Source organism: Lepidochelys olivacea, assembly GCF_965140295.1.
Source record: "Lepidochelys olivacea isolate rLepOli2 genome assembly, chromosome: 3".
Lineage (NCBI taxonomy): Eukaryota > Metazoa > Chordata > Testudines > Cheloniidae > Lepidochelys > Lepidochelys olivacea.
In genome coordinates, this window is record NC_140413.1 from 166,326,312 (window position 1) to 166,353,239 (window position 26,928).

The window sequence follows — 26,928 nt, forward strand, 5'->3', positions numbered from 1 at the left end:
GCTTTCAATTAATGAAATAAAGATTGCTTTCAAACTAGAACAATTCTTGTATTAAAAAACAACAACCAGAAGAGAGAGAGAGAAACAAAAATAACACATCAGCACTGTGGGGGATGGGGGAAGGGAGGATCCCAGTAGGAGGGGGAGTCCTGGGACAGTTAAAGATCTGTGTATGTCGAGGTATCATATGCAACCTTGTCCTTTGGAGTACAGTGCAGCGGGTGCTGTACTTCGACAGGGCTAAACTGCAAAGGGACGGCTGTTTGAGCGTGGTGGGTACAGGGAGTCCGCAGGGCTGGACTGTGACGGGGCAGGACTGGAATGCAGCAGGTACAGACGGGAGCCAGGAGGTTGATAAGCGTGTGCTGGCAGTGTCTGGGGGGAGCCTGGGAAAGAGTTTTTTGCGACAGCGGCTGCAGGAGAGGGCGGGCGCGGAGCTGCTCAGTTTGCAGTGCTAGTAGCGACTGGAGCGTTGGTAACCTGAGGGCAGGGCAGTAGAGTTCAAACCGCTGACCAGAGAGGTGAGCAAGGCATTGTGGGACACCTCCCGGAGGCCAGTCGCAGTGCTGTAATTGACCCCGGCGTCTACACTGGCGGTGCAGAAAGCTGTACGCCTCTCATCGGGGTGGGTTTTTTTACAGCGCTACAACTGCACAGTTTCTGCACACTAAGTGGCTTGGCAGTGTGTACACCTCGGGAGTTACAACGCAGAAAGCTGCTTTACTGCGCAGAAACTTGCCAGTGTAGACAAGGCCTTAGTCATAACGAGGGGACTTGTTTAAAACAGAATGAAATATGCACATAATATTTATTTGACCCACCACTTATTGGTTTGCTTAATTGATTTAATTGAAAGCCTGTAGGCTTGTGAACAAGAATTGGTGTTACAAACACCTCTTGAGTTTGCTAATTTGGCTAGGAATATTAACTCTCTTTTCATAACCTTACAGCTGGGAAGCAGTGGTGACCCTGGCATGAAATAAACAGGCCATCATTAAAGAGTGTGTGTGTGTGTGTATATATATGTGTGTGTGTATATATATGTGTGTATATATAACTCTTATTGCTGCCCTAAAAATGTTTCCATAATTAGATTGGTGCATGTGCAATTAATTTGCTGTAAAAAATAATACAGGGGCTGATTCTGGCATCCTTATGCACATTTGAGGTTTATCTTATTTATGAGATTTCCCATTGGTTTTAGTGAAACTACTCATGGAATAAGATACTACTCAATATGAGTAAGGGTGGCAGAATATAGCTCACAGTAAGCATGTTTTCCGTCCATTAGTACAGACTGTGAGCAGATTCCCTACCCAGAATTTACGGGCTTCTGTCAGCAAAATCCAGGCTGTAGGTTTCCAGTGGTCAAAAGTACTCCTGAAGCCAGGATGTATCAGCACAAACCATATCATGAGACTGAAATAGGCTACTGAAGCCGAACTGGGAGATTTTAGGTCACTAAAAGTGCAGCGGGGTTAAGGCAGACTCCCTGCCTGCTCTGGTCTCACGCTGCTCCTGGAAGCAGCCTGCAGCCCCTGGGGTTGCGGGGCAGGGCCTTCACGTGCTGTCCATGTCCTGAGTTCCAACTCCTCAGCTCCCATTGGCTGGGAGTGGCGCAGGCTTAGCCCTGCTGCGCTGCTGACTGGGAGCTGCCCGAGGTAAGCGCTGCCCCAACCCTGATCCCCCTCCCTGCCAGAGCCCGTACCCCCTTCAGCACCCCAACCCCTTTCCCTAGCCCGGAGATGCCTCCCACACCCAAACTCCCTCCCAGAGCCTGCATCCTGCACTCCTTCCTGCGCCCCAACCCCCCACCCTTGCCTGGTGAAAGTGAGTGAGGGTGGGGGAGAGCGAGCGACGGAGGGAGGGGGGATGGAGTGAGCAGGGCTGGGCTTTGGGGAAGGGCTGAGGCAGGGGTGGGGCCTCAGGGAAGGAGCGGGTAGGAGGTGAGGCAAGGGTGTTTGGGTTTGTGTGATTAGACAGTTGGCAACCGTAGACTGAAATATGGGGCAGGGATAGTCTTTTCATTCTCTGGGTGTATAATAACTGGCACCTGGGGTCCTCTAGGCATGACCACAATACAAATTATAATAATAATTGAGAGAGAAGAGATGTCTTTAAACAGTTAACAGTTAAACTGTTTCAAAATGCTGTCGATTTTTGTTTATTTAATCCCAGCTTCTGACAACCTTTTGGGAGAAAAGCTCTTTGTAAAAAATAATTCAGCACTCCTGTCCTTTTGGTTGAGGGTGGAGAGAATTCTTCTTGCAGTTCTCTACTCCTCAGAGTTCTCCAAGAAATATCGGTAGACAAGAATCAATATTCCTGGTACTGGTAAGGATATGGGGGGCAGGTTAGGAAGCAGGAGAAGAGAGAGGAAAATAGAATCTTTCAGGCCTTTCTTATACATCCTAATGAAGGAAGTGAGGCAAAAGCACAATTCCTCTATCCCTCACCCTGTATTTGAAGATCACTTTTAAGGACCAAAAGTGACCAGGGTCTCTGTAAAAAGAAAAGGAGTACTTGTGGCACCTTAGAGACCAACACATTTATTTGAGCATGCTCGGGGGTCTCTGTGTTATATCTTCTTCAGAAAGTTTTATTTAAACCTGCAAAATGTCATCTTAAGACAGTGATGAAAGCCAAAGAGCAGATTTGCCTTGCCTTGATATGTGACCAAACAGGAATGCTAGTCTTGTGCACAGAATCAAGGGTAAAGATTTTCCTGTGTTGATATCACTGATTTTGTCATAAAAGGGTTCTGGCTGGCTCAGCATAAGCTCTCTGGGAAGCGGGCGGTGGGAGGGTGGAGTAAAACTGATGATTTATTTTTTCAGTTTAGACTTTATTTGGCAAATAATTTGGTTTGTTAAAATTAATAAAATAAATTAATATAAAAGGTGCCATAGGGAATCCATGCGTAGTCAATTATTGATTGATATGAAAATATAGCGAGAGCAGCACTTCACAAAGTCTATGTACTTTTTTTTTTTTTAAAGAGTGCAAGCTAATCTCCATTGATAGGATGAGACAGGATGACGGTGGTTCTGATTAATGCCATGAGCTGCACTGGCTGTCTGTTGACTTCTGGGTGGACATTAGGATGTTGATTCCGACCTATAAAGCCTGAATCGACTGGGACCATCCAGCTTGAGAGATTGCCTCTTGCCTTGTGCCTTACTGCTGCAGTTTAATTGGAAGAAGCTCGTAAGCTGGAGCTCCCTTGGTATATAAGAGAGGGAGTGGCTGGCAGGATGGTCCTTGTAACAGCCCCATAACTTCGAAATTCACTATTCATCTTGGTCTTAAATAGCTTGGTACTCAGGCAGTGCTGCAAAGCCCATTTTCTTGAGTCAGTATTAGGGGAAGATAGAGGTGGCAGTGCCTGGATAAGTGGGTGAGTATATTTTTGAAGTCTTGTTTGTAATGTTTATGCATTGTGTTTGTAACTGACTGCAGTGATGCTTAGAGGAGCAGATAAGTGTTTTTATGTGTGTTTGTTTAAATACAGTTAAATGAATAATATTTTCTCCTCTCCTGCCTGGCAATGTCTAGTTTTATGAGAGTGGTTTTGTGCTGTGTTTTAAGAGAGTGTGTTTATATAGTATTATATTTTTCTTATTATAATACTCTGAGAGCCCTGGCAAGTGTTGTTTTAGAACCAGGATATATTATATAATGATTAAAACATTTGTAACATGCAATTATTCTATAGTAAGGCTGGGACATTCAAAGAAGCTTAAGGGTGCTGGATGCCCAGTTGGACATCTAACTCCATTAGGCCCCATGGAAAATCTCACCGTACTTGCACTATATTTGCACTTCTATTGCACTTTCCATTGGTGGAGCTCAAAGGCCTTTCAAAGCCTGTGGTAAAGCTGGGAATAGAACCCATATCTCCTGACTTCCAAATTCTGTCTCATCTGTATAAACCCTACGTTGCTTTACCTCTCTAATTTCTTATATTGACCCACCACTCTTTTTAGTACCTATTAACATATTAAAATTGAATTTTTGTTCTTCCTCTTTGTGGCTGCTTAATAATAATAATCATAATAATAATAATAAAGTGAAGATAATGTTTGTCTGCACAGGGAGATTGACTGGAATAACTATTGTGAAATAAGCTATTCCTGAATAGCTCCCCAGATGGACACTTTCTTCAGGAATAAAAGTCACTTTTATTCTGGAATACTGACTCTGCTTTGCGGGTGGAACTATTCCAGAATAAAAGTAATTTTTATTTCAGAAGAGTGTATCCGCATGGGGAGCTATTTTGGATTAGTTTATTCTACCATAGCTATTTCAGTAAATTTCCTTGTGTAGCTAAGGCGTATTTTAAAAAAAATACTTTACTAAATGAACATACTGACTTCAGGATGAGGGCTCTCTAAAGTTGGATTGACTAATGAGAACAAAATCAGAGACCTCACAAAAATATTTGATAAGACATGGGTCTATCCTGCCTAAGTTGTCTGTGATTTCTTTTTTTTTTCTTTCTAATTTTTAGCTTCAAACTATTATTTTGGGTATATTAATGGGAAACATAACCCTCAGGTCACAAGATTTGAGTGTTAAGGCATTGGATTGAACTCCAGATACAGATTCAAATCTTGGATCTTCTACAGAGTTCCTAAATGGTCTTGGGCAAGTCATTTAAATCTCTTTGTCTCGGTTCCCCATCTGTAAAATGACAGGTTTCAGAGTAACAGCCGTGTTAGTCTGTATTCACAAAAAGAAAAGGAGTACTTGTGGCACCTTAGAGACTAACAGATTTATTTGAGCATGAGCTTTCATGAGCTACAGCTCACTTGTAGATGATAACACCCTTATGAGGCAGGAGAGCAGTATGAGGATAAATTTTCTGTTTGAAGTGTTTAGATGTCCTGATGATGTGAGGGCATATAAATACACTAATACACAGTCATGTGAATATAATGCGCACACGTGTGTGTGTGTGCGCGCGCACGCGCGCTCCAACGTTAGAGATGGGATACCTACAGATGCCAGTGTAAGATGGTTACTTACAGTATACATCAGCAGGCATCTCAAAGTTCTGTGTGTTTCATGGTAAAGTTATCATACTGCCTGGGCAATTATGAAAGCTCAACAACAGCAGCTAGTTTTAACTGCTAGTAAATGTCAAGATATGAAGTGTTTTGAAAAATAACTTTAACCAACTGTATGGTGGTTGCATTGCTGTGCAGTGGTTATCGCTTATGTCCTTTCTAATAATTACCATAGCAACTTAGTAAAAACTGAAAATAACTGATGGCTGCAGTTTCATGTCAAATGTTACATGTGGGCAATATACTATCAGTTTAAAATTTCACTACATTTAGCTAAATGATGCATATTTTGGTGGAAGCACTTTGTTACTTCTCTTCAGCAGAACGAAAATGATAGCTTGTTCTTATTCACTATTCATCTTTCTACAATACTTGTTAAAAGCAAATGACCTTCTTAGTCGTAAGGGCAGTACCCCAAAACACACTCACTAAAAAGGAATCCGGGGGGATTTTGCTACCAAGCCTTTTCCTTTTTTGTATTTAGGTCCAGGAGAAAGTTGCACCTTTTTAAATTAAACTGGGTTTAAACTAGTTTGGTAATACCAGAGCAAACCCCTTATTTTGGTTTGAGAGACTTCTTTTGCTTTATCTTAAACCACTTCCTAATTGACTTTAGCTAAAACGGAAATAAGCTCTAGCCCTCAAAATTAAATAATCACTTCATTATATTTTTTGAGAAGTCTGCATCCCCTTTTCTAAGTCCATTCTGTTTTAGCCCAAAAGACAAATCTTGTCAGGGATGTGTATGGCTGTTAAGAATAGTTTTAATTAAAAATGGTATCTAAACTACATGCTCTCCTCCTCCCATTTGGCTTTACCTTCTTTGTCAGCTGCGGCTGACGTTATTTATCCTAGCTCAGAGTGGGACATGTAAGTATTATGGAGCTGAAATGAGTCGAATGGCAGGAATTGCCCCACAGGAGGTTTCTCTCTAATGTTTCTGACACTTCTTCTCTTTCACATGCATTCTAGCCATTTTGGGCCAGATTTTCAGTGGTGCTGAACACGGCAGCTCCTGCTGACTTCAGCATCTCTGAAAATCAGGCCTCTTTTGAATACATAGCACTTCAAGCCAATGTTCAGGGCTGGCCTGGGGCACCAAAGGTTTAGAACAAGGCTAGGTTATAGGTCCTTTAGTGGAGGTTAATGGTGGGAGGTTAATGGTGTCAATGGGGCTTGACAGAGTTAAATTTAAAAAAAAAAATGTTTATCAATGTTTATTTTTAAGCATTGTTTCAATTTGTATCTATTTAAATGTTCACAGCTGTGGGAGATTAGTGGAGAGGGGACGTCAGACACTGGGAATGTCCAGACAAATCATTTAATGACAGCAGACATTGAGATTCCAAAAAGTTAAAGCTTTATAATCATTAAAACACAAACTGTCAAATCACATGTCAAAATATAGAAAGTAAATATTCTTAAATCAAACTCTGAAGCATGTTCTCGATGTCTTACTCTGTTCTCAAGCTGTGTTTGTCTTAATTTGTCTATCTGTAAATTTTGATTATTATTGATGGGAAAAAAATATATATATAGGTAGTGTGCGTATGCATGGGGAAATCAACATTTACCGACAATTTCTGATAAAATATAATTCTTCCAGCCCTACCTATACAGCAGCTGCTTCAGGAGCTCCTCAAAGATAGTCTGACATTAAAGTTCCATTTAAAATTCAGTGCCGGAATATAGTTTTAAAAGATTTTGTTTGGTTTTGGGGAGCTGTAGAAGTGCTTTGGAATCTATTTTACTTGTCAAGTGTAAGTCTTTCTTTGAGTTCAAACCCGTTAAGATTCATTCATTTCCACTGATCTTTAGTAACATCTTATCCTAATCCATATTGTTAACTATGCTTCATATTTGTTGTTTGTTTCATGTTTCTTTACAGGGATCCCTTGGAGTTGGCCCTGGGCATGGACAACTATTTCCAGTCCTGGAGGAGAGTAGTAACTAGTGGAGTGGCATTCAAGAGAAACCAAAAAACGTGCTGAGGATATCCAAAGTGTGACAGGAAGGGACAGCCTTCCAGCCCAACAACCATGCCTTTCGGGCTGAAATTGCGACGGACCAGGCGCTATAATGTCCTGAGCAAGAACTGCTTTGTGACACAAATCCGTCTGCTGGACAACAATGTGATCGAGTGCACGCTCTCAGTGGAGAGCACAGGACAGGAGTGTCTGGAGGCGGTGGCCCAGAGGCTGGAATTACGTGAAGTAAGTGTGACCCAGGAAAGGCCGTCTGTCAGTTGTAATTTAACATATTTTTAGCTCAAGCAATTTGTCATGTAGAATCCGTTTATTAGAATCATGTTATTCTTCGTGTTGGCCTGATCTTATCAGTAAACGGAACTTTGGCAAACGTATTCTGGTTTAATGAAAACTGATGACAGCACACTGCCTATAGTTTGTACTGTGATTAATGTTCATCCTTGCTAGGAAGAAATCTACATGATCGGAAAGAGAGCTTTCTTCTTTGCTTATGAAAATAAATGTATATTACTTTACCTTTGAGCGGGTAGCTGATAATTTCCACGTTTGGGCATCACATCAAAAATGTTAAAACTCCTTCTTGTGGCAGAGTCAGTAGACTAATGTTCTTTTACTTTGTTGTTGGAAAAAGGACTAGTTGTTAAGGACCAAAGTACCAAAATATAGTTATTTATCTGTGCAAATTTTGGGCCAAATCCTAAGGTTTTTACATAGTCCTTAGTAAGACAAGGCGGAGATAGACTTCGGGATTTGTTTCTTTTTCATTCTTTATATGTATAATTGAATTTATTTCTTGGTAGCAGCCCTATTGTGTAGACAATATGTATATATAGTTGCAGTATTTGGATGTGTTTTTTAAAAAAAGATTATTAAAATACATGATAATCAGATCATTCCATCAGTTTAGCATAGTGATATCTCTGTTTGGAACCCATGTTTTGTGGGAAGTTTCAGTCCAAAAGAAACATGATTGAGAAAGTTGAGTGGGTAAAAAGAAAAAGTTAGAAGAACTTGACCTACACCTTAACTAAAGCTATATGTGATAGCTGTGTAATGGCTGACTGTTCCTTAAGACACATCTTCCTGCATTAGGCAATATCTTTGGCCCTGGTTACGTTGGTTTTATTTTGATGTGACATCATTGATTTCAGTGGCTCCACTCTCTAATTTACAATGGTGGGAATCAGATCCATCATCTTTTGAATTTGGGCAGCATAGAACACTATTTTAATATTAAAATAGGTTTTGGTAAGAGCAACTTACTTATTTATTAAAATATACATAGAAGTTGAGTAGTGTATGTGGTAAAATCCTGTGGATATGTGAAGAGCTTCTTTTGGCGGCTTTTTATGTTGTATAGTTATTCTCAAAATTTGTTGAGAGGCTGAGCCTTCCCATCTTATATCTTGTCCTTCTTTTATTTTCTACTTTGTGCCATAGGAGTGAATGGGTATTTTTAGAATTGATTTTGTAAGAAAGATACTTTAAAAAAAAAAAAGTTTAGGTACTCTGGGCCAAATTCTGTGCTGACTTATATCCTGTGCAGGCCCACCATAGTCAACAGGGCTTCATAGGATGTAAGTCAAGGCAGGGATTGGCCCATTGGGTTTGGATTGCCGCTATGAAGTGTGCACCTTCCTGTCCACATTTATCTCCAGGTTTCTGTTGCCAAGACTTGCTGATTAGCCCTGGGTCTTTAATTTACAATCCATATTTCTCCAAGTCCTGCATAGCTGGCAGGTGGCACCAGTTCTTCGTGAATCTATGTTATGTCTTTGGTTTCCATCCTGGCACAACCTATTCTCTGAAGGCATGTAGGGCAAAATTCAGATGAGCTGTAAACAGATGCTACTCCCTCGCTCTCTATCTTAGGTACTTATATGGCCCCTGTAGTATCTGGGCATGTCACAATTTTTAATGTATTTTTCCTCACAATGCCTCTGTGAGGTAGAGAAGTGCTATTATCCCCATTTTACAGGTGCAGAACTAAGGGCTTGTCTACCTTGGCAATTAACAGTGCTGCAACTTTCTCGCTCAGGAGTGTGAAAAAGCACCCCCCTGAGCGCAGCAAGCTGCAGTGCTCTAAAGTGTCAGTGTAAACAGTGCACCAGCGCTGGGAGCCGTGCCCCTCGTTGAGGTGGTGAGTTACGCCACAACCTACTCTGCACAATGTCTCCTCCCTGAAAATTGCCTCTCTTCTCTCTCACTAACCTTGAGTCCTACCCTCACCTTGCCTTTATCTAGATAGTTTTTGTAATCCTGTGTTAATCTCTTTTTTGTAAAATTATATATTTCTGTGTGTCTATCTAAAAATCAGTGTTTTAGACCTTGGGGTGTCTGGTGATGTTAATTGTATGAAAGACTCTATTAAAAATAAACAGTAATTGTGTTTTTAATTTGATATACTTGTACTAGTTCTCCTGTTATATATGTGTTATAAATTGTACCTTCAGGATCAGAAATAAACACACCTTTCAGTCAGGCTGACTTGGAAGGAAAATATTTTGTCAAAAACAAAACTCAATTTGCTTGAGTTGACTATGTGTATTGTTGTGGAAGAGCTATCAATCACTGTACCACACCTGACTGAAAAACAGTATTTAATGGGTTATGCATATTTTTATTTGATCTCCAGGGAATGCAGTTCTTTCCTTGACTGAGTCAGGGGTCAAGCATAGGTCAGCTGAAACTGTAGCCATGTAACTACTGTAAAATCAACTTGAATCCTTTCTAGTAAGCATCAGCTTGAAGACCTGATTCATTTTGAGTTGTTGACAGTTATCAGTTGCAATAAGATGAAGTTTTATGTAAGCCCTTGTAGGCCTTAATTTTTTTTTTTTTGTACTTTTAGCATTATACTCTCTCACACTCACAGAGAGAGAGAGAGATCAGGAAAGGAATTTAGTATAATAGGACTTACACCAGTTTTTTTATTGGAGAGGAGTATCTGTATTAAGTATTACAGAAGAATTTTGCTGTTAGCTGGTTATGAAACTGTTTCTTTTTTATTTTGGTTACGGATATGTAAATCAATAATGCACTTTTTAACCGATTTTAATAGATTAGTTGGTTGATATTAAGCATGCACAGCAAACTTTACCTTGATATTATGCTACTCTCAGTAGCCAGGCAGAATGGGGTTGGGTGTACCCCTACCTTTTTAAGTAAGAAAAATGGCACCTCTAGCACCATATGGTGCCGCAGAACTTCACATGGATCACTGGCTCAGTACTGAGGCAGAGGGAAGAGTGCTACTTACTGAATCATCAGCACCTCTTACTACAGCACTCTGGGCTTTTCTTGGAAGAGCTCCCATCCACGGACTGGCCTGATATAACAGGAAGTCCTGCATCCTGCAGTCCTATTGCCTCAAATGTGTCTGACTTGTCTTCGTCTCAAACTAAACAGGATTATACCCAATCAGTACATGAATGGGAGAACTTCCAAGAACAAGCAGCTGCAGTAAGTGGTGATCTCCCCTCTAAATCAGTATTGAACTGATATCCCAGGATGGGATTAGGGGGAACTCCTCTATTAGAGGTATGCTGGTGCTTTATGGCTAAAGCAACAAGGACTCTTCCTCTTGTTTAGAGTTCAATTTATACTTGGCATTATAGCTGAATATACCAATAGGTGTTGAGTCACTAGATTCCTTTGATTTAAGTTAATTACTTCAACAGGTGTTATTAGCTTTCCTCCTCCAGGCATCCCACCCATGCTGTCTGACAAATGAGTAGGGACGTCTCTATTATAGACTGCAGGATGCAGTAGAAGCTCAGAGTTACGAACCGACCTGTCAACCACGGAAGTATTTGGAACCGGAAGTATGCAATCAGGCAGCCACAGACACGAGGGGGAAGAAAAAAAAAGCAAATACAGTACAGTGCCATGTTAAATGTAAACTATTAAAACAATAAAGGGAAAGTAGCATTTTCCTTCTGCACAGTAAAGCTTCAAAGCTATATTAAATCATTGTTCGGCTGTAAACTTTTGAAAGAACAACCATAAGGTTTTGTTCAGTTATGAATGTTTCAGAGTTACGAACAACCTCCATTCATTCCCAAGGTGTTTGTAACTCTGATGTACTACTGTATAGCAAAAATTTATTAAACTGAAAGTTGTGGGATTTTTAAGCCTTTACAACAAAGTTTTGTGTAAATAAAGGTCTCATTGATCATTTTTAATGAATTGATTATTATATCTCTGAACCCACCATGTAAAGTGCATTAATGCACTTTAACTTCACACCTTCAGTTAATTTGGCTCACCTTTGGTATGTGTCCCTGGGTAGACATGTCCTCAGTGAAAACTTCCCAACTGAAAGAACAGTAGGACAATGGAACAGACTGCCTAGGGAAGTTGTGGAAGCTCCTTCACTGGAGGTTTTCACAAAGGAGGCTGGATAGTCATCTGTCTTGGATGGTTTAGACACAACAAATCCTGCATCTTGGTAGGGGGTTAGACTAGATGACCCTTGCGGTCTCTTCTAACCCTATGATTCTAAGAGGCCAATGACTGAACAGATATTGAAATGTTCTGCCCTTTCATCCCTATAGTTGGGGTCCCTCCACATCAGGGTTGAGGTACATTAGTAGAACAGTAGAAGGAAGGGTTATACTGGTACCCAGTTTAAAGTAAAACTAAACATTTCAATAAAGTCTTTGATAAAAATTTCAATAAAAATATATGAAATATATTAAAAAGTATATTAAACCCTGTAAAATGGAAACCATGTTGAAAATGTTGGAACTTTTTAGAAAATTTTATTTAAAGAAAAATTCCAACCTTCTCAAATTCTGATGAAAAAGTATATTTAAATAAAAATGTATAATACGAAGCATATTATAAGCAAGGTTGTTTGAAAATTGTGACTTCTGCCCTACTCTTGGCAGTTGTTTGGTACGGTGAGGCAAACTGTCCCTGTTTTGTTTAAAATCAATGTAGAATTTCCATCAAGATTTTAAAGGAATAGGCAGAATAAAACATTAAGAAGCAACAATGCATCCCAAAGTATAAACTTAAAAATATAATAAACACACAGTTGAAACTAATTTCCTGCTACATAATCATTCCATATATGTAATCATCATCAAATGAATGTTCCTTCTTTACTAATTCATTGCTATATTAGATTAGATTTAGTTGCAGGTGGGAGGAGAGGAGAGATTGCAAGGAAAAGGAATGTGTAGGAGTAGAAAAAAGTATAGTAATTTTACCACCTTTCAGAAGAAATCCTTTAATACATGAACTCTTGAAACTAACTAGTTCACTTTCAACGTGAAATGATACAAGTACTGAAAATACTGTACTGAACTTTCAAGGTATTAAAAGGGCTTACAGTAATCCGTGTCATCTTGGATTGAAGTTTCCAATGTGAGCGATCTTAAAAATCACCCAAATAACCAAGATTATTTGTAGTCTAAAGTTTACATCTGTTATTCAAAGGTGAGGGGAAAAATATAAACACTGTGAATAAGAGGCTTTGAACAGCAGAAGTCATTTTATCCTGGGAATAAAAACTAGGGGAAAATAAAATCAAACATTTTGAACTACTTTAAACTTTCCAAGGAAAATGACGTGAATTCACCTCTGACTTGTAATGGCTTGGCTGTACTTGTGAGTTAGAGCGCATTAAAGCAACCCCGAGCGCCCTAGCTCACTACCTGTCCACACTGACAAGGCACATAGAGTGCTCTGACTCCATGGCTAGAGTGCTCCTGGTACTCCATCTCGGCGAGAAGATTAACGCTTGACATGTCTTGTCTGAAATGCGTGGGCGTCAGTGTGGACGAGGTGTTGCATTACTGCGCTCTGATCAGCCTCCAGAAATCTCCTTAAGTCAAGTGTCCACTCTTGTCATTGTTTTGGAATTGCTGCAGGAATGTGGGTATGCCCTTTGAAAGCTCCGTTTCTGACAGCCAGCTGCTTATCTGCTCCAAGACAAAGCAACCACTAGTGTGGAATGCTGTGGGGGGGAGGTGTCTGCTGCTGTCTGAATTTACAAGACAGCATGCTGACATGCTCTCAGCCCCCCAAAAACGCACTCTCTCCCCCCCACATACACACAACACACTCCCTGTCACGCTCCACCCCCCACCCCTATTTGAAAAGCACATTGCAGCCACTTGCATGCTGGGATAGCTACCACAATGCACTGCTCTCTGTGGCCGTTGCAAGAGCAGCTAACGTGGCCATGCCAGTGCGCTTGAAGCTGTCAGTGTGGACAAACTGCAGTGCTTTCCCTACTGTGCTCTCCGAAGGCTGGTTTAACTCAAAGCGCTCTACATCTGCAAGTGTAGCCATGCCCTAAGCTTCTGGCATGTTCTGGTAGATGTAACAGGCTGTCCAAGGGCAGTATGCATCTCAGATAATTGAATGATGGCCTGTGGAAGAAAAGGTGGAAAGTACAGTGGGCATTTATGGAATGTAGAAGAAGTGATATGCTAAATGCTTTAAGGGAGGAGAAGTAAGTCACAAACTTAAAGGCTGGATACACTTGTGAGTGCACAGAGTACTTTTCTGTGTACATGATAAATGACTCATAAAAAAGTCAAACAAAAAATCTCAGCTACCTGACTTAAAAGAAAAGAAAGTTCACTGGGGCATTAATTCTTGACACTTTCAAATATTTTATAATGCTAAAGGAGTTAAACAACCTGAAGATTACTGACCTTCTAGATAGCAAGGTAAGTAAATCACAAATATGGAGACTCTGCCTCTGGGTATTAGCCATGGAATAGAGTGCCTTTCATCTCTCGGCAAATGATTCAGAACCAGCCCAGATATATCATTCCCAAAAGTTGATACCATCTGATGGCTCTTTGGATGAAGACGAATAGCTCATTTCACACAGATCACCAGTTTTCACTGGACAAGTATCTGCATAAAAAAACCCACTGCCCCAACTAGCAGACATTGCAACACTGTAGACTATTTCAGCAAAGAGGCCAGTGACTGAAGCAGCACTTGCGATGAACTGTACTTCGAAGAGGTACTGTGAGGGGAAGTTTGCGATGGCGCTACCCATGGTGTACCCATTTTGTGGATAGAAGGAGAGCATGTTGCTAGAATTCAGTCTGGCACCTTTCACACACATACAAAGAGCTGTAGGAAAAAAAAATTGGTACAATTTTCTTCCAGAGTTTCCTAAAGGTTGCCTTATGTTCCACACGGCCTCAGCCTTATGTATATGACCTGGAATTTCTTGGAGTGTACACGTTTTTCTTAGACAGTAGATATACATACAGAAACATCGATTTCTAACACATGCTAACATCACACTTTAAGGGCTTATTAGTACTAGAGCTGGCCAGAAAACATTTGTTTTGGGGGAAAAAATTGAGCTGTTATAATGTGTTTTCATATTGATATAGAAAGAATTCAAGACCTTTCAAAACTTCATGAAAAAAGGCTGAATGTGTATAAAATCTTTTACTTTAATCCTAAAGTTCCATGTGTAGATTCTCTGTATCTCATGGTGCTAGATGGGGGGGAGGGGACGACTACCACCATACCCCTCTTAAAACCTTCCTACAGAAGAGGTATTTTTCAGCTCAGCAGTTGGCTTCTACTTTCTCTGCAACAGATGCATGTCCACACTGCAGTTTTACAGCCCTGTTGCCCGAGCCCTGTGAGCCTGAGTCAGCTGACACAGGCTAGCTGTGGGTGTTTAATTGCCGAGTAGACATACCGTTAATGTGCAACCCTGTATAGATAGTAGTGAAAAGCACAGATCCCGTATTGTGATGTATACTGTATTTCAAAAATTATTTGACATCTTCTTCAAATTAGTCCCAAGAAGTAAAAATGAAAGCAAAAGACAACTTTGGCCTTGCATCTGCATTGGGAAAATTGACACATTATTGCCTTCCATTTTTATTTGCATTTATGACCTCAGTTGTGTGTGTGGTCTTGAAAATAAACTGTCTCTATTTGACTTCTTTATTTAGACACACTACTTTGGCCTTTGGTTTCTCAGCAAGAGCCAGCAAGCACGATGGGTAGAACTGGAAAAACCTCTGAAGAAACAGCTGGACAAATTTGCCAATGAGCCTTTGCTTTTCTTTGGGGTAATGTTCTATGTGCCCAGTGTGTCCCGACTGCAGCAGGAGGTCACAAGGTATGTGAATTCCTTCTGGTCATCCTGTTGATAGTAAATCTGTGGCATAGCTGTGTATGAACGGACAATTACTCTTTTTTTTTTTTGTTCTGATTTTTAAGATTTTGAGTGTCATCTATTTTGTTCCCTTCCTGACAAGTTCCAAGTAAAACCAGTGAGAGAAATGACCAGTTGGCATATCCATTTGAAAAGATTGACTCTGTGTGTTGCATCTCAGCTAGTGTTCTGCAAAAACGAGATGATAAAATACACATTAAAAACATGAAATCCTACCTGCCTGCCTCAACTGGCCGGGGAACTTGATGGGGCCAGCGGTAAAGAGGGACAGCTTCAGCAGCAAGGGAGGGAGACATTCACGGTGAGAAGCTCTATGTAGCTCCTCCCTGTCCGTTGGAGTCTCTGGCATCCAGTCTCTGGCATCCGTTGACCGGTTGATGGAGAGGGGCACTGATTGACCTTCACAGCCCAGCTCCAGGGATTTAACATGGAGCACAGGCCATGCAGATCCTCTTTCAGCTCCATTCCAGAAGTCCCACCCTGAACTAGAAATGGGAATCCGACCTGGCAGATGCTGTGGGTTGAGCCTGTCGCCCGTTTGGGGATCATGAAGGAATTTTATCTTGCACATGGCCAGTTGGCAGAAGTCCAGGGAGCATTTTTGCCTTCTTTTCAGCACCTTGGAGTCAGAGTGGGTTAAGTAGGAATGTGCTTAGTACCTAACTGATGTACTTGGTTAAGTTGTTAATTTGTAGCAACTTATTGCTGGCGTCTAGTGCAGTTAAAAGGGTATTGCATGGGCCCAGAGGAAAAAGACCTGGGATTTTGCTGATGGGCCTTGGGCTCATTGCATAGGTACAGATCTTGTGGCCCTTATGGGACAAAGTCCCCACCCTTTGGCGTCCTCTGACCCCCTCGTCGGGGGGAGGGGCTAAGACTCAGAGCAAGCTGAGTCTTGCGGAATTGGTTGAGGAGAGCCTACCCCGAATTATGGATTATATGGTAGGAGCCCCATAACCTCTTCAGTGAAACCACTTAAATGTCTGGCATAGGAGAGAATGGGTTGCCTCTCCCTTGTGTTTGAGTAATAAAGTTTCAGTCTGCCGCTTCAAATCCATCCATGTTTCTGTCCCCATTTCACCTCTCTGTCTGGATCAGTTGGAAGGGTAATCTAGTTGCCAGATCTTCATGTGCTTTGGTGTGTTCTTCTACAAGCCTTACACATTTGACATCTGTTTACATTTTTGGTTTCTACTTTATATTCTCTAATAACTTCTGCTGTAAATAAATCTTAGTTTTGTCTTCTATCCATAGAATCATAGAATATCAGGGTTGGAAGGGACCTCAGGAGGTCATCTAGTCCAACCCCCTGCTCAAAGCAGGACCAATCCCCAATTAAATCATCCCAGCCAGGGCTTTGTCAAGCCTGACCTTAAAAACTTCTAAGGAAGGAGATTCTACCACCTCCCTAGGTAACGCATTCCAGTGTTTCACCACCCTCCTAGTGAAAAAGTTTTTCCTAATATCCAACCTAAACCTCCCCCACTGCAACTTGAGACCATTACTCCTTGTCCTGTCCTCTTCTACCACTGAGAATAGTCTAGAACCATCCTCTCTGGAACCACCTCTCAGGTAGTTGAAAGCAGCTATCAAATCCCCCCTCATTCTTCTCTTCTGCAGACTAAACAATCCCAGTTCCCTCAGCCTTTCCTCATAAGTCATGTGTTCCAGACCCCTAATCATTTTTGTTGCCCTTCGCTGGACTCTCTCCAATTTATCCACATCCTTCTTGTAGTGTGGGGCCCAAAACTGGACACAGTACTCCAGATGAGGTCTCACCAATGTCAAATAGAGGGGGACGATTGCGTCCCTCGATCTGCTCGCTATGCCCCTACTTATACATCCCAAAATGCCATTGGCCTTCTTGGCAACAAGGGCACACTGCTGACTCATATCCAGCTTCTCGTCCACTGTCACCCCTAGGTCCTTTTCTGCAGAACTGCTGTCTAGCCATTAGGGCCCTACTCCGTAGCTGTGCATTGGATTCTTCCATCCTAAGTGCAGGACCCTGCACTTATCCTTATTGAGCCTCATCAGATTTCTTTTGGCCCAATCCTCCAATTTGTCTAGGTCCCTCTATCCATATTTTTCTTTTTTGTGATTTCCTTTTTCCTCCTGCAGTTCATGACAGGTTTGCAATTAACGTTTTTTTGTTTTTAATTTCAAATCTTATTTTATGTAAATTCACGTTTATGCGTCAATTTCCCACAATTTTGACAACACAATTCAGGAAACAGTGGCTGGCTTTTGTAGAGCGAGTAAGTAAAGGGGGCACATAAACCACTGAGTTTTACATAGGTTCTACATTAAAATTGGGGATTTCTTTCTTGTCAGGGGAGTGGTGGATTTAAGTTGGGAGGTTTTTTAGTTTTAAATAGGGCTGTTAATTTGTGTTGAGTTAAATTGCTTGAGTTAACTCGATTAAAAAAAATCTTGATTGCCATTTTAATCACACAGTTAAACAATAAAAGAATGCCAATTTAAATTTATTATAAATATTTTTGGATTTTTTCTACATTTTCAAATATATTGATTTGAATTACAACACAGAATGCGAAGTGTACAATGCTCACTATATTATTTTTGGTTACAAATATTTGCATTGTAATAAAGATAAACAAAAGAAATAGTATTTTTTCAGTTCACCTCGTACAAATACTGTAGTGCTTTAGAATCTCTTTATCGTGAAAGTGCAATCTACAAATGTAGATTTTTTTTGTTATGTAACTGCACTCAAAAATAAAACAATGTAAAACTTTAGAGCCTACAGATCCACTCAGTCCTACTTCTTGTTCAGCCAGATGCTAAGGTGAACAAGTTTGTTTACATTTACGGGGTCCTACCTGTAATGGACTTTCACGATAGAGATTGCAGTACAGTACTTGAAGGAGGTGAATTGAAAAATATTATTTCTTTTGTTTATCTTTATTACAGTGCAAATATTTGTAATAAAAATAACACAAAGTGAGCACTGTACTCTTTGTATTTTGTGGCAAATAGTCTTCTGGCTCTTTATAGACGAACAGACGTATTGGAGCATAAGCTTTCGTGGGTGAATACCCACTTCGTCAGATGCATGTCCGGATAACGGATGCAATTGTGTTATAATTGAAATCAATGTATTTGAAAATGCAGAAAACATCCAAAAATATTTAAATAAATGATATTCTATTATTGACAGTGCGATTAAAACTGCAATTAATCATGATTAATTTTTTAATTATTTGACAGCCCTAGTTTTAAAAGGAACACCTTTTGCCACCCTGTCCTTTCACAATTGGCTATTTAGCCTCAAGACAGATCTTCCCACCAAATTGGTGATTAGACTGACAATAAAATCTGCCTTGGATAAGGGGCTGCCTAGAGAGTGAATTGTGACTCAGTCCCAATTTATTCCCTGGTTCCCCACTTGCTTCAGGGTAGGGGGGAAGAAATTCATGCCAGGCCTTCAGCGGGTCTCATTCCTCTTAGTGTACACGCTGGAGGACAGACTTAAGGCACTGTCTTTTCCTCATCCCTGCCTGCCCACCTGCGTGGAAGGGGGAATAGTGGCCCCTGCGGTATGTCTACACTGCAGTAAAGAACCTGCGATGGGCCCGTGTCAGCTGCCTCAGGCTTTGGCTGCATGGCTATAAAATTGCAATGTAGATGTTCGGGCTCAAGTTGGATCCTGGGCTCTGTGACCTTCCCCTCTCAGATGTGAACCTGAACATCTACACTGCAATTACATAGCCCTGAGAGGCCAAGTCAGCAGATGCAGGCCAGCTGTGGCTGTTTTACTGCAGTGTAGACATACCCTTGGATGCTGTGACCTGCAGTGCTGGTAGCTCTCACAGAGGAGAAGAGAAACACCTCCTTACTACCATGCACAGGTGTGTTAGGCATTTGACAGTCTTGCTGTAAACTAATTTTTTGGGAAGGTAATTCTGAGGCCTTTTAAACCTCTGTTGTACTTGCGAGTACTGCAGGTTTGAGTGGCTGTGGATTCCTATAGTTACATTTTGTGTTTCTTTAAGCTGGGGTTGACACTTTCTCTTATTAAGTGGCAACAGTGAACATAGTAACTCACTAATGGATCTCTGGTACAGTACATTATATTATAAAGGCATTAAAATTATAGAGGATACAGTGGAAATATGTGGCTTCTGTCTTTCTGTTATGTTACTTGTTATGAGAACAAAGAGAGTCTGGAAATTAAAGGGCAGTAAATTTAGAATAAAAAAAGGAAACACGACCCCCTACATAGTTCTACAGTGGTATGTCAACGCAAAATTACTCCTAGGTATCAAGGAGCTGGAAAATCTTATTGTACCTAATGTTTAGCTATGCAAATTCAGATAAGGACAAGAAATTTCATTTTTCAGGGCATAGGATGCTCACTTGTGGGGATCAGGAAGAATTCCCCCTTCCACCATGGGCAGTGGAGGGTATCTGTCTGAAGCATCAAAGATCAGTTGAGAGAAGACTAGCTGGGCCAAGAGTCTAATAATTTTTGACAGATCTGGAATAACAGGATGGTTATGGAGAAGAGTCAAACTTAAAAGGAATGACAGCAACCCACAGACAAACAGAGAACATCATACGACCACTGCTCCACTGGAGGCAGCTGCTCCCCAGGATGGGGATTGAACTACCCTATTTCTAGGAGAGGAAGCTTTAACATCTAGTCATTGCTCCATAGGATCAATGCTAGGCCGTGTTCCATATTTGAAGGTGTATTGGCTGTCTGTGGCCCTCCTGATGAAGTTTCCAGAGCTCCCCTTCCTGGAAGTACTGCTCCTTAGTGTATGCTAGCAGCAGCCTTGTATCTGTCCTGTTAATTACAAATTGTATGAATTGGAATTTGATTTTTTTTCAAGTATCTCCTTCTGATCAAACACATCATTCACTCCGTTTAAAGCTGCAAAAACTACCAAAAAGAAACCAAAAATTTTACTGCCCATGAAGCCAATGAGAGAGCCTTACTTCAGGAATTTGCTCTTGTTTGAAATATGTCTAAGCCTCAGCCTGGTCATGTTTAGAGTGTGATTTAAAACTCTTCTCTTAATCTAGACTTTCCACTAACTGCAGGGCCTGGAATTCCTGACTCTGATTAATATTACTGGATTGTTATATAAAGTGGTCAGGTCAACAAATATACACGTAGTCCACAAATATGCAGAATTCAAGGCATTTCGTTTACTGGCAAAGTTTTCTGTGCCCCTGCTCTATAAGATTAGTAAGTGTGGTTCTTCTTCGAGTGCTAGTTCATGTCCCTTCCACATTAGGTGTGCGCGTGCCTTATGCATGAGCGTCAGAAACTTTTCCCCTTAGCGGCTGCCGGCGGGCCCCCCAAGTTGCGCCACTGTGCCCGGCGTATATATACCCCCACCGGCCCGACCTCCTCCAGTTCCTTCTTGCCGACGACTCCGACAGAGGAGTAGGAGGGTGGGTGGTGGAATGGACGTGAACAACACATCTCGAAGAACAACAGTTACGAGAAAGTAAGTAACTGTTTTTTCTTCTTCGAGTATTTGTTCACGTCCATTCCACATTAGGTGAATTACAAGCTTACCTCTGGAAGAGGGTAGGAGTCATGGAACAATTGCTCAGAGGACATATATGATATATGAAGGCTGTTATGCCTCTTAACATAATTGTCCATTAGTTAAAAAGGACTGGGATCTGCAGGGTGGGGTAGAGACTTCTGAAGCCCTGCCTTGCCTAGACAGAAGAATTAGTAATAACCTGACTACAGATCAACTTATTAGTCACCTAAACAGGGCCCTATATTTGTGAAAATGATATTGACTCTTCATCTAAATCAGGTGAAGTGAGCCCATGAACTATGGTCATGATTGCCTTTATAAATGCACACCATGATAACTCATCATTGGATGAGCGAGTAAGATAACAGAAAGTCCATGGTGGCAGAAAACTACACCTAGAAATTTTTGGTAAAAGTTCTTTTCTAGTTTAGAAATTCATAGCGGAGTCTAATATAAGTGCAGACTCTTTTTGCTGCGTAATCAGTGGCAGTTTTATTATTTAAGTGTTCACACAGTTTTGCTACCTGGTTTATCCACATATTTTTTCTAGGATTTCTCAAGCCATTTGCCCTTAATGACAACTATAGCAGAAGCAATTGAGTTGGGAGTAGGGGTCTTGGTACATTAGCAAAATATTTTTTTCCTGGAAGGCACTATTTCAATTACAGGCTAGTTAAACAACAACTTTTCCAGTCGTCCGGCTGTTCTCCGAGTTACCAGCCATCACAGGTGGAGATGCGGTGTCTGCTTTGGATATTTAAAGAGCCTTGGATTTGTGTGGTGTCTGATATAAAGCAGTCTTTGTGATGCCCTGCAGAGTAGATATTTGCATAGATTAGAAATTGTAAATCTGCCTTTTATTTGCTGCTAACTCAGAGGAGGCATCCTTCCAACCATTTGTGCTGAAAAATAAGCCTTTGTATAATGTCTAGAGCAAACCAACTTGTTTTCATTGTACTGTTGTTCTGCAAACAGACCCCACATGCTCTCATGGCCGCTTCTCATGTGGGTGTAATACTGTTTTCTGAATAAGTGTCAGTCAGTCCCCACTCACTGCAGACAATTTCAGGAGAGGTGTGAAGATTGTATTCAGATCTTCAGGCATGATCTTGCATGGTGGTGTGCATCTTGCAGTGCCTTTTTAAAAAATTCCACGTTGCAGGAGGCATTCAGTACGTTGTAGAATTTAAACCCATTGTTTTGAGCGGTATTCATGTTTGTCACCTTGCAGAATTGGGACTCTGGGGCCGAATCCTGCAAGATGCTGAGCACTTTTCCTCTAATTGCAGTCAGTGGGGTTCAAAAGCATACAGCACCTCACAGGAGGCATGCTGCACCTTGGAGGATTTGGTTTATTGTCTGTGTAGGTTTCAGAGTAGCAGTCATGTTAGTCTGTATTCGCAAAAAGAAAAGGAGGACTTGTTGCACCTTAGAGACTAACAAATTTGTGTAGGAAGATCAAAGTACTTTGCATCTTGTAGGAGTCGCTCAGCACCATGGTGGATTGTGCCCCTAATCTGAATCCCACTCCCAGCTCTGCATTTTCCTTGAGGAAGGCAATGTGCAGTTTTTATGCAGGGACCAAATTTGGAAACAAATGTATTTGCAGATGGAAAAGGAGCATTTCTGGTTGCCAAGCATGTTTTTGGAGGCCTTTTGAAAAACTGGCCCCAGCACTACCCTCTTTTAACTTAGTTTACATCCATTTCTTCCTATGTTTCACTGCCACTTCTTTTTTTTTTCTCCCAGCTGTACTGGTCATGCTTTAAACAAAGGTTTCTTCTTCACAGCCCTTCTCCTCCTATTTTCTTTTGCTTCAAATGCAAAGTGAGGAATTGATGATCCGCTGTTACCATTAACATGGCAACAGACTGTTATGAACGGATGCTTTTGACTTCACTGGAGAATAGGGCTGGGGGAAAATCTGGGTTGTGACTAGATGTGGAACATAAATATATTCGGGGGGAAAAACAGAAAATTGCTGGCAAGATCAGTTTGTTTTGATCAGGGCTCTTTTTTCCTTTCCAATTTTTTTTTCCATTGAGAAAAAGTCCCTCTCTTAAAGATCTCAGCTATTTGAACTTATGTTTACTTTGAATCTGTTTTGTTTTGTGTTTTTTAGATAAGTTAAACATCCTCAAATGCTGAGTGTGGTTACTGTTTTTATCATTTTTAATACAAATATAATTTGATTGTTTTTGCGTTAGTCACTGTTTTTAAATGGTGCTTTTGCTTGCCTTGATAAGGATAACACATTTTTCTATTCCAGTCAGTCCCTCTTTGTGGCAAGCTCAGTGATGTGGAACAATTTTGGCTGTTAATGTGGAACAGTACATAAACTGCTTTTCTTTTCAATTTTGGTCACATCTGTACCTTGTGGCTGAGAGTCTTTGTCTGCTTCAGAATTCAAAGTGGAGTAATGGGTTTGAGCAATCTATAGCAATGCCATTAGCCAAAATAGATATTCAGAACATCATATGTATGTCAAGAAAATCATGGGGTATGTACCATAGGATTTATTCAGGATAATCAAGAGTGCATTTGCCTGAAGTCATGAGACATGACAGACTGTATGGCAGTGCTGATTAATGCACACCTCTGGTGTGAAGTAAGGCATAATGCAAAGAAGTGCCACATGTTTGTATCTTACTGTGATTTTCCAAGAATAACAAGAAACGTAGAAAGATCCTTAACATTAATATTGTGTAAAAGATCATCAGAATTTTTAACTACAAATAATTTCAAATGTAAATTTGTAAAATAAATTAAATAAAATGAAACGTCTTGTCACGTGATAGGCTGGGTGAATTGTGCGAGAACTGACAGTGAGGGGAGAAAAGATGCAAGGAGTGGAAAGGAGGGATTTAAATACACAAGGCTGGAGCCTGATCTCTCTTACATCGGTGTACACCTAGGTTAACTCTACTGAAGTCATGGCTCTTAATTCAGATTTAAAACTCCTGCCCTCACAGCCAAGTTCTTAATCACTGAGAGCCTAAAGAGGCTGTGCAAATCCTACATTTAGTTGCTGAAGTACGCACTGAAGTATGTAAATGGAATTTTAAGTCTCAAACCAGTGGTAGTGTGTTAGACTTCCCTCATCTGTCCCACCTCACAGAAAGCCTCACTCCCCACGATGTTACTGCACCTGTTGTTCTTAAGACCTCACTCTCACAGCGGACTGTAGCGGAAGCTTCCGGCATTGCAGCATCAGCCTCTCTGAAGCAGGTTGTTGTTTTATACAACAAGTGAGCATGCTTTGATTTCTCCTTCAGTGCAGATTTTATCCACTCTAGACAATTTTACCTGTCTGGAGTTATCATCTAGACATTGGTATCTCTGGATTCTGATGTCTCAGTTCTGTAGCTTTTCAGTGCTCTAAGGGAAAAGACTGTTTGTTTTTAACTGTTTGTTGTCCAGTTAAGTAAATTTGAAGGCCTCCAAAATGTATTGATTTTGTGTTACCTGTTAAGACACCGGGCCAGATTGTCAGTTGCTGTAGCTCCATTAACTTCAGTGGTAGCGGTTCCAGTTTACACTAGCTGCAGGTCTGGCCCACTGATTGTACTTTAAGAGAAGTAACCATTTCCAGATATAGCGATCATAGCGAAAGAGCACAATAAGTGTTATCCTAAAACAGCAGGTATTAGAAATGGGAAAGAATGACTGAAGTCATATCTATCATTTCCTTCTCGCTGTTTGCAGGGTTGTCATGTCTAGTTTTAAAAGTTCCAGCAGTGAGATATCTACCACTTCTCTATTGGGGAAGCTCTTTCATAGCCTAATGGATCACATGGTTAGGAAGTTTTTTTTTTTTTTTTTACTGACATCCAGTCTAAATTGCCCTCTTCTTAGTTTTATCTCTTTACTCTAGTTAAATTCGGTTGTCCCCAACTCAATAATTCCCTCCAAGGAAACTGAATGATTATGCATGTTAAAGAGATACTCTAAAAGTTATTAGTAGGCTACACATAGACTTACTTTGGCAATTGTCTAATAGGCCTTACCTGAAGGATTGATCCAAAGTGCTGTAGCAGGAGTAATGTGATGAAATAAAGAAAGGGAAAAGAAAGGGAAAGACTTCAGCATAAATACCTTAATCATGAGATTGAACTGTAATACAGTCTCCCAAAAGAAGCAGCAGAAACTTAAATCATATAAATTCAAAGTGGACAAAGCAATGAAATTTACCTTAGGGAAGAATCCTGTATTAGACTAGATAATCTGAAGTATTTTCCTTTTCCTGTTTCGGTGTTTCTGTGACACTTTTTTTTTAAACCACTGGGTTTCTTTAATACTGATAGTTACTGCAGCACAAAATATATTCACCAGCTTTATTACCCTTCCCTATTGTAAACAAAGCGGTGTTTAAATGGCTTTAATATTTTCCTTTAAAAAACAAGCAAAGTCTGAGTGCTTCACGTTGTTATAATGTGGTGGGGAGGGGGGTTGTTTTTTTTCTTTAACAACACTCAGTGGATTCTTTCCCCACTTTTTATGTTAGCTAGAAATGTTGTTTTAATGGCTGGTAAAACTCTCTTGTGGACTTAAAAATAAGAGCTTCTTCATGGCAGACTTAAGATTCAGCATTAATTCCTGTTTATAAAATAATTTGCTGAGGATGGCAAACACTTCTCCCTGCTGACTCCCTCCAGTGAATGAGGAGCTTGTTCTCTCTGTGTGTTGGTGATTGAAAGCTGAGCTTTTCGTGCCAGATATTTTCAGAAGCCGTTGACACCCAGATCTAATCTAAAACATTATACTATGCTTTTAGCCCAGAAAGCTAGTGTGTTTCCATGCGTGTGGTGGGGGTGGAGTTGAGTACATATTTAAACATTCCATGGAATAATGTTGTGTAAATATAAGTGTTAAGATCCAGGCTACTTTAAAAGAGGGGGAGGAAAAATGCTGGCTTGTATGTTTTGAAGGTCAGAAATGTTGTAACAGCAATGTCCTGGCATTAGAAAGCATAATGTTTTCATGTTGATCATTAGGAAATATTACTTCATTTTGATTTGGGGGCTTAGTCTCATATTCATGCATATTTCAGTCCCATTGGGTCTTGTGTACCTTTAAAATCAGCTGGGTTTTTGTATAGTGCCTTGTTAAATGGCAGGTTTTCCCCAAGGGTTAGGTTTTGAGTTCCTAGTATTCTGAAGTTATACATCTTTATCATAGCTATTTAAAGACATGGGGCAAGATCTGCCTTTGCTATGTTGGTGGAAGCGTTCACTAGTGGGAGAGGGTGGATGGCCTGGCCTGCCCTTTCTTGGGCTGAACCTCCCACGCCGTGTGCTGTGGCAGCTGGCTCTCGGCCCCTTTGTGGAAGAATGTTCCTGACTGAAGTAATATAGCTGGGGCCTACCACCCAGGAATGACTCAAGCCCATTGTTAACAGGTATACCTAATCTTACAGATATATTACACCTACTGTACACTAATGTAGGAAACAGTCTTGCCAGCTCTTCTGATATCGTGTGTCTCACAATAGTTGTTAAATCTCGAGCTCCTGGAGTCATGCAATTCCATGAGAATTTCCATTTTCATTTTATAAAAAGTAACAGATTTCTAGCCAATATGGTTGCAAAGAAAAGCTTGAAAATGTGACTCGAGTGCACCTTAAAGGCTCAAAACCCAACATGAAAACAAGAAGAACCCCAAATGTATTGTTTTAAAATAATCTAATTGATTTAAAAATAATCTGATAAATTTCTGGGGGCCTGACTCATGGTTTTTTAATGCTTGGGGGTTGGCAATACTAGAATCAGCCAGCCATTTTTGTGATGGAGGGCAGCCAGCTGGATAGAGGGTGTATGCACACTGCACAACCGTGAGAGAAGTGAAAATTTTGGCCTTGACCATGGAGGAAACCCCCTAACATTATGAACAATGCTGTATGAACCACAGAGAATAGACAAGGGCTTCCTTCTTGGGACTTTGTTTCACTCTGAAGGAGGAGTAAGATGCAACATTTAATTCCCTGTTGGGAACATTTGCTGAGGATGGCAAACCCTTCTCCTTACTGACTAGGCTTCCATAAGACTTTTCAAACCTGTTGCTCAGAACACACTGTCATCCGTGCAAAGGGAAATAATACAGACACATTGTGACAATCATTTTAAAGATCTGCTCAAGTCACTGTATTGTGCTACAAAGGTGTAGGATGT

The 26,928-nt window shown here is 40.7% G+C and overlaps 1 protein-coding gene across 2 annotated transcripts in view; it reads left to right on the plus strand.

Moving 5' to 3' along the window:
* The window catches only part of PTPN14 (protein tyrosine phosphatase non-receptor type 14), a 175,042-nt gene that overhangs the window by 62,074 nt on the left and 86,040 nt on the right, over window positions 1–26,928 (plus strand). For both annotated transcript variants that reach the window (XM_084624870.1, XM_084624869.1), the window contains 2 exons: window positions 6,958–7,282; window positions 15,007–15,176. In XM_084624870.1, the coding sequence (XP_084480996.1) occupies window positions 7,109–7,282; window positions 15,007–15,176 (344 nt within the window). In that variant the 5' untranslated portion in view covers window positions 6,958–7,108. The remainder of the gene's footprint in view (window positions 1–6,957; window positions 7,283–15,006; window positions 15,177–26,928) is intronic.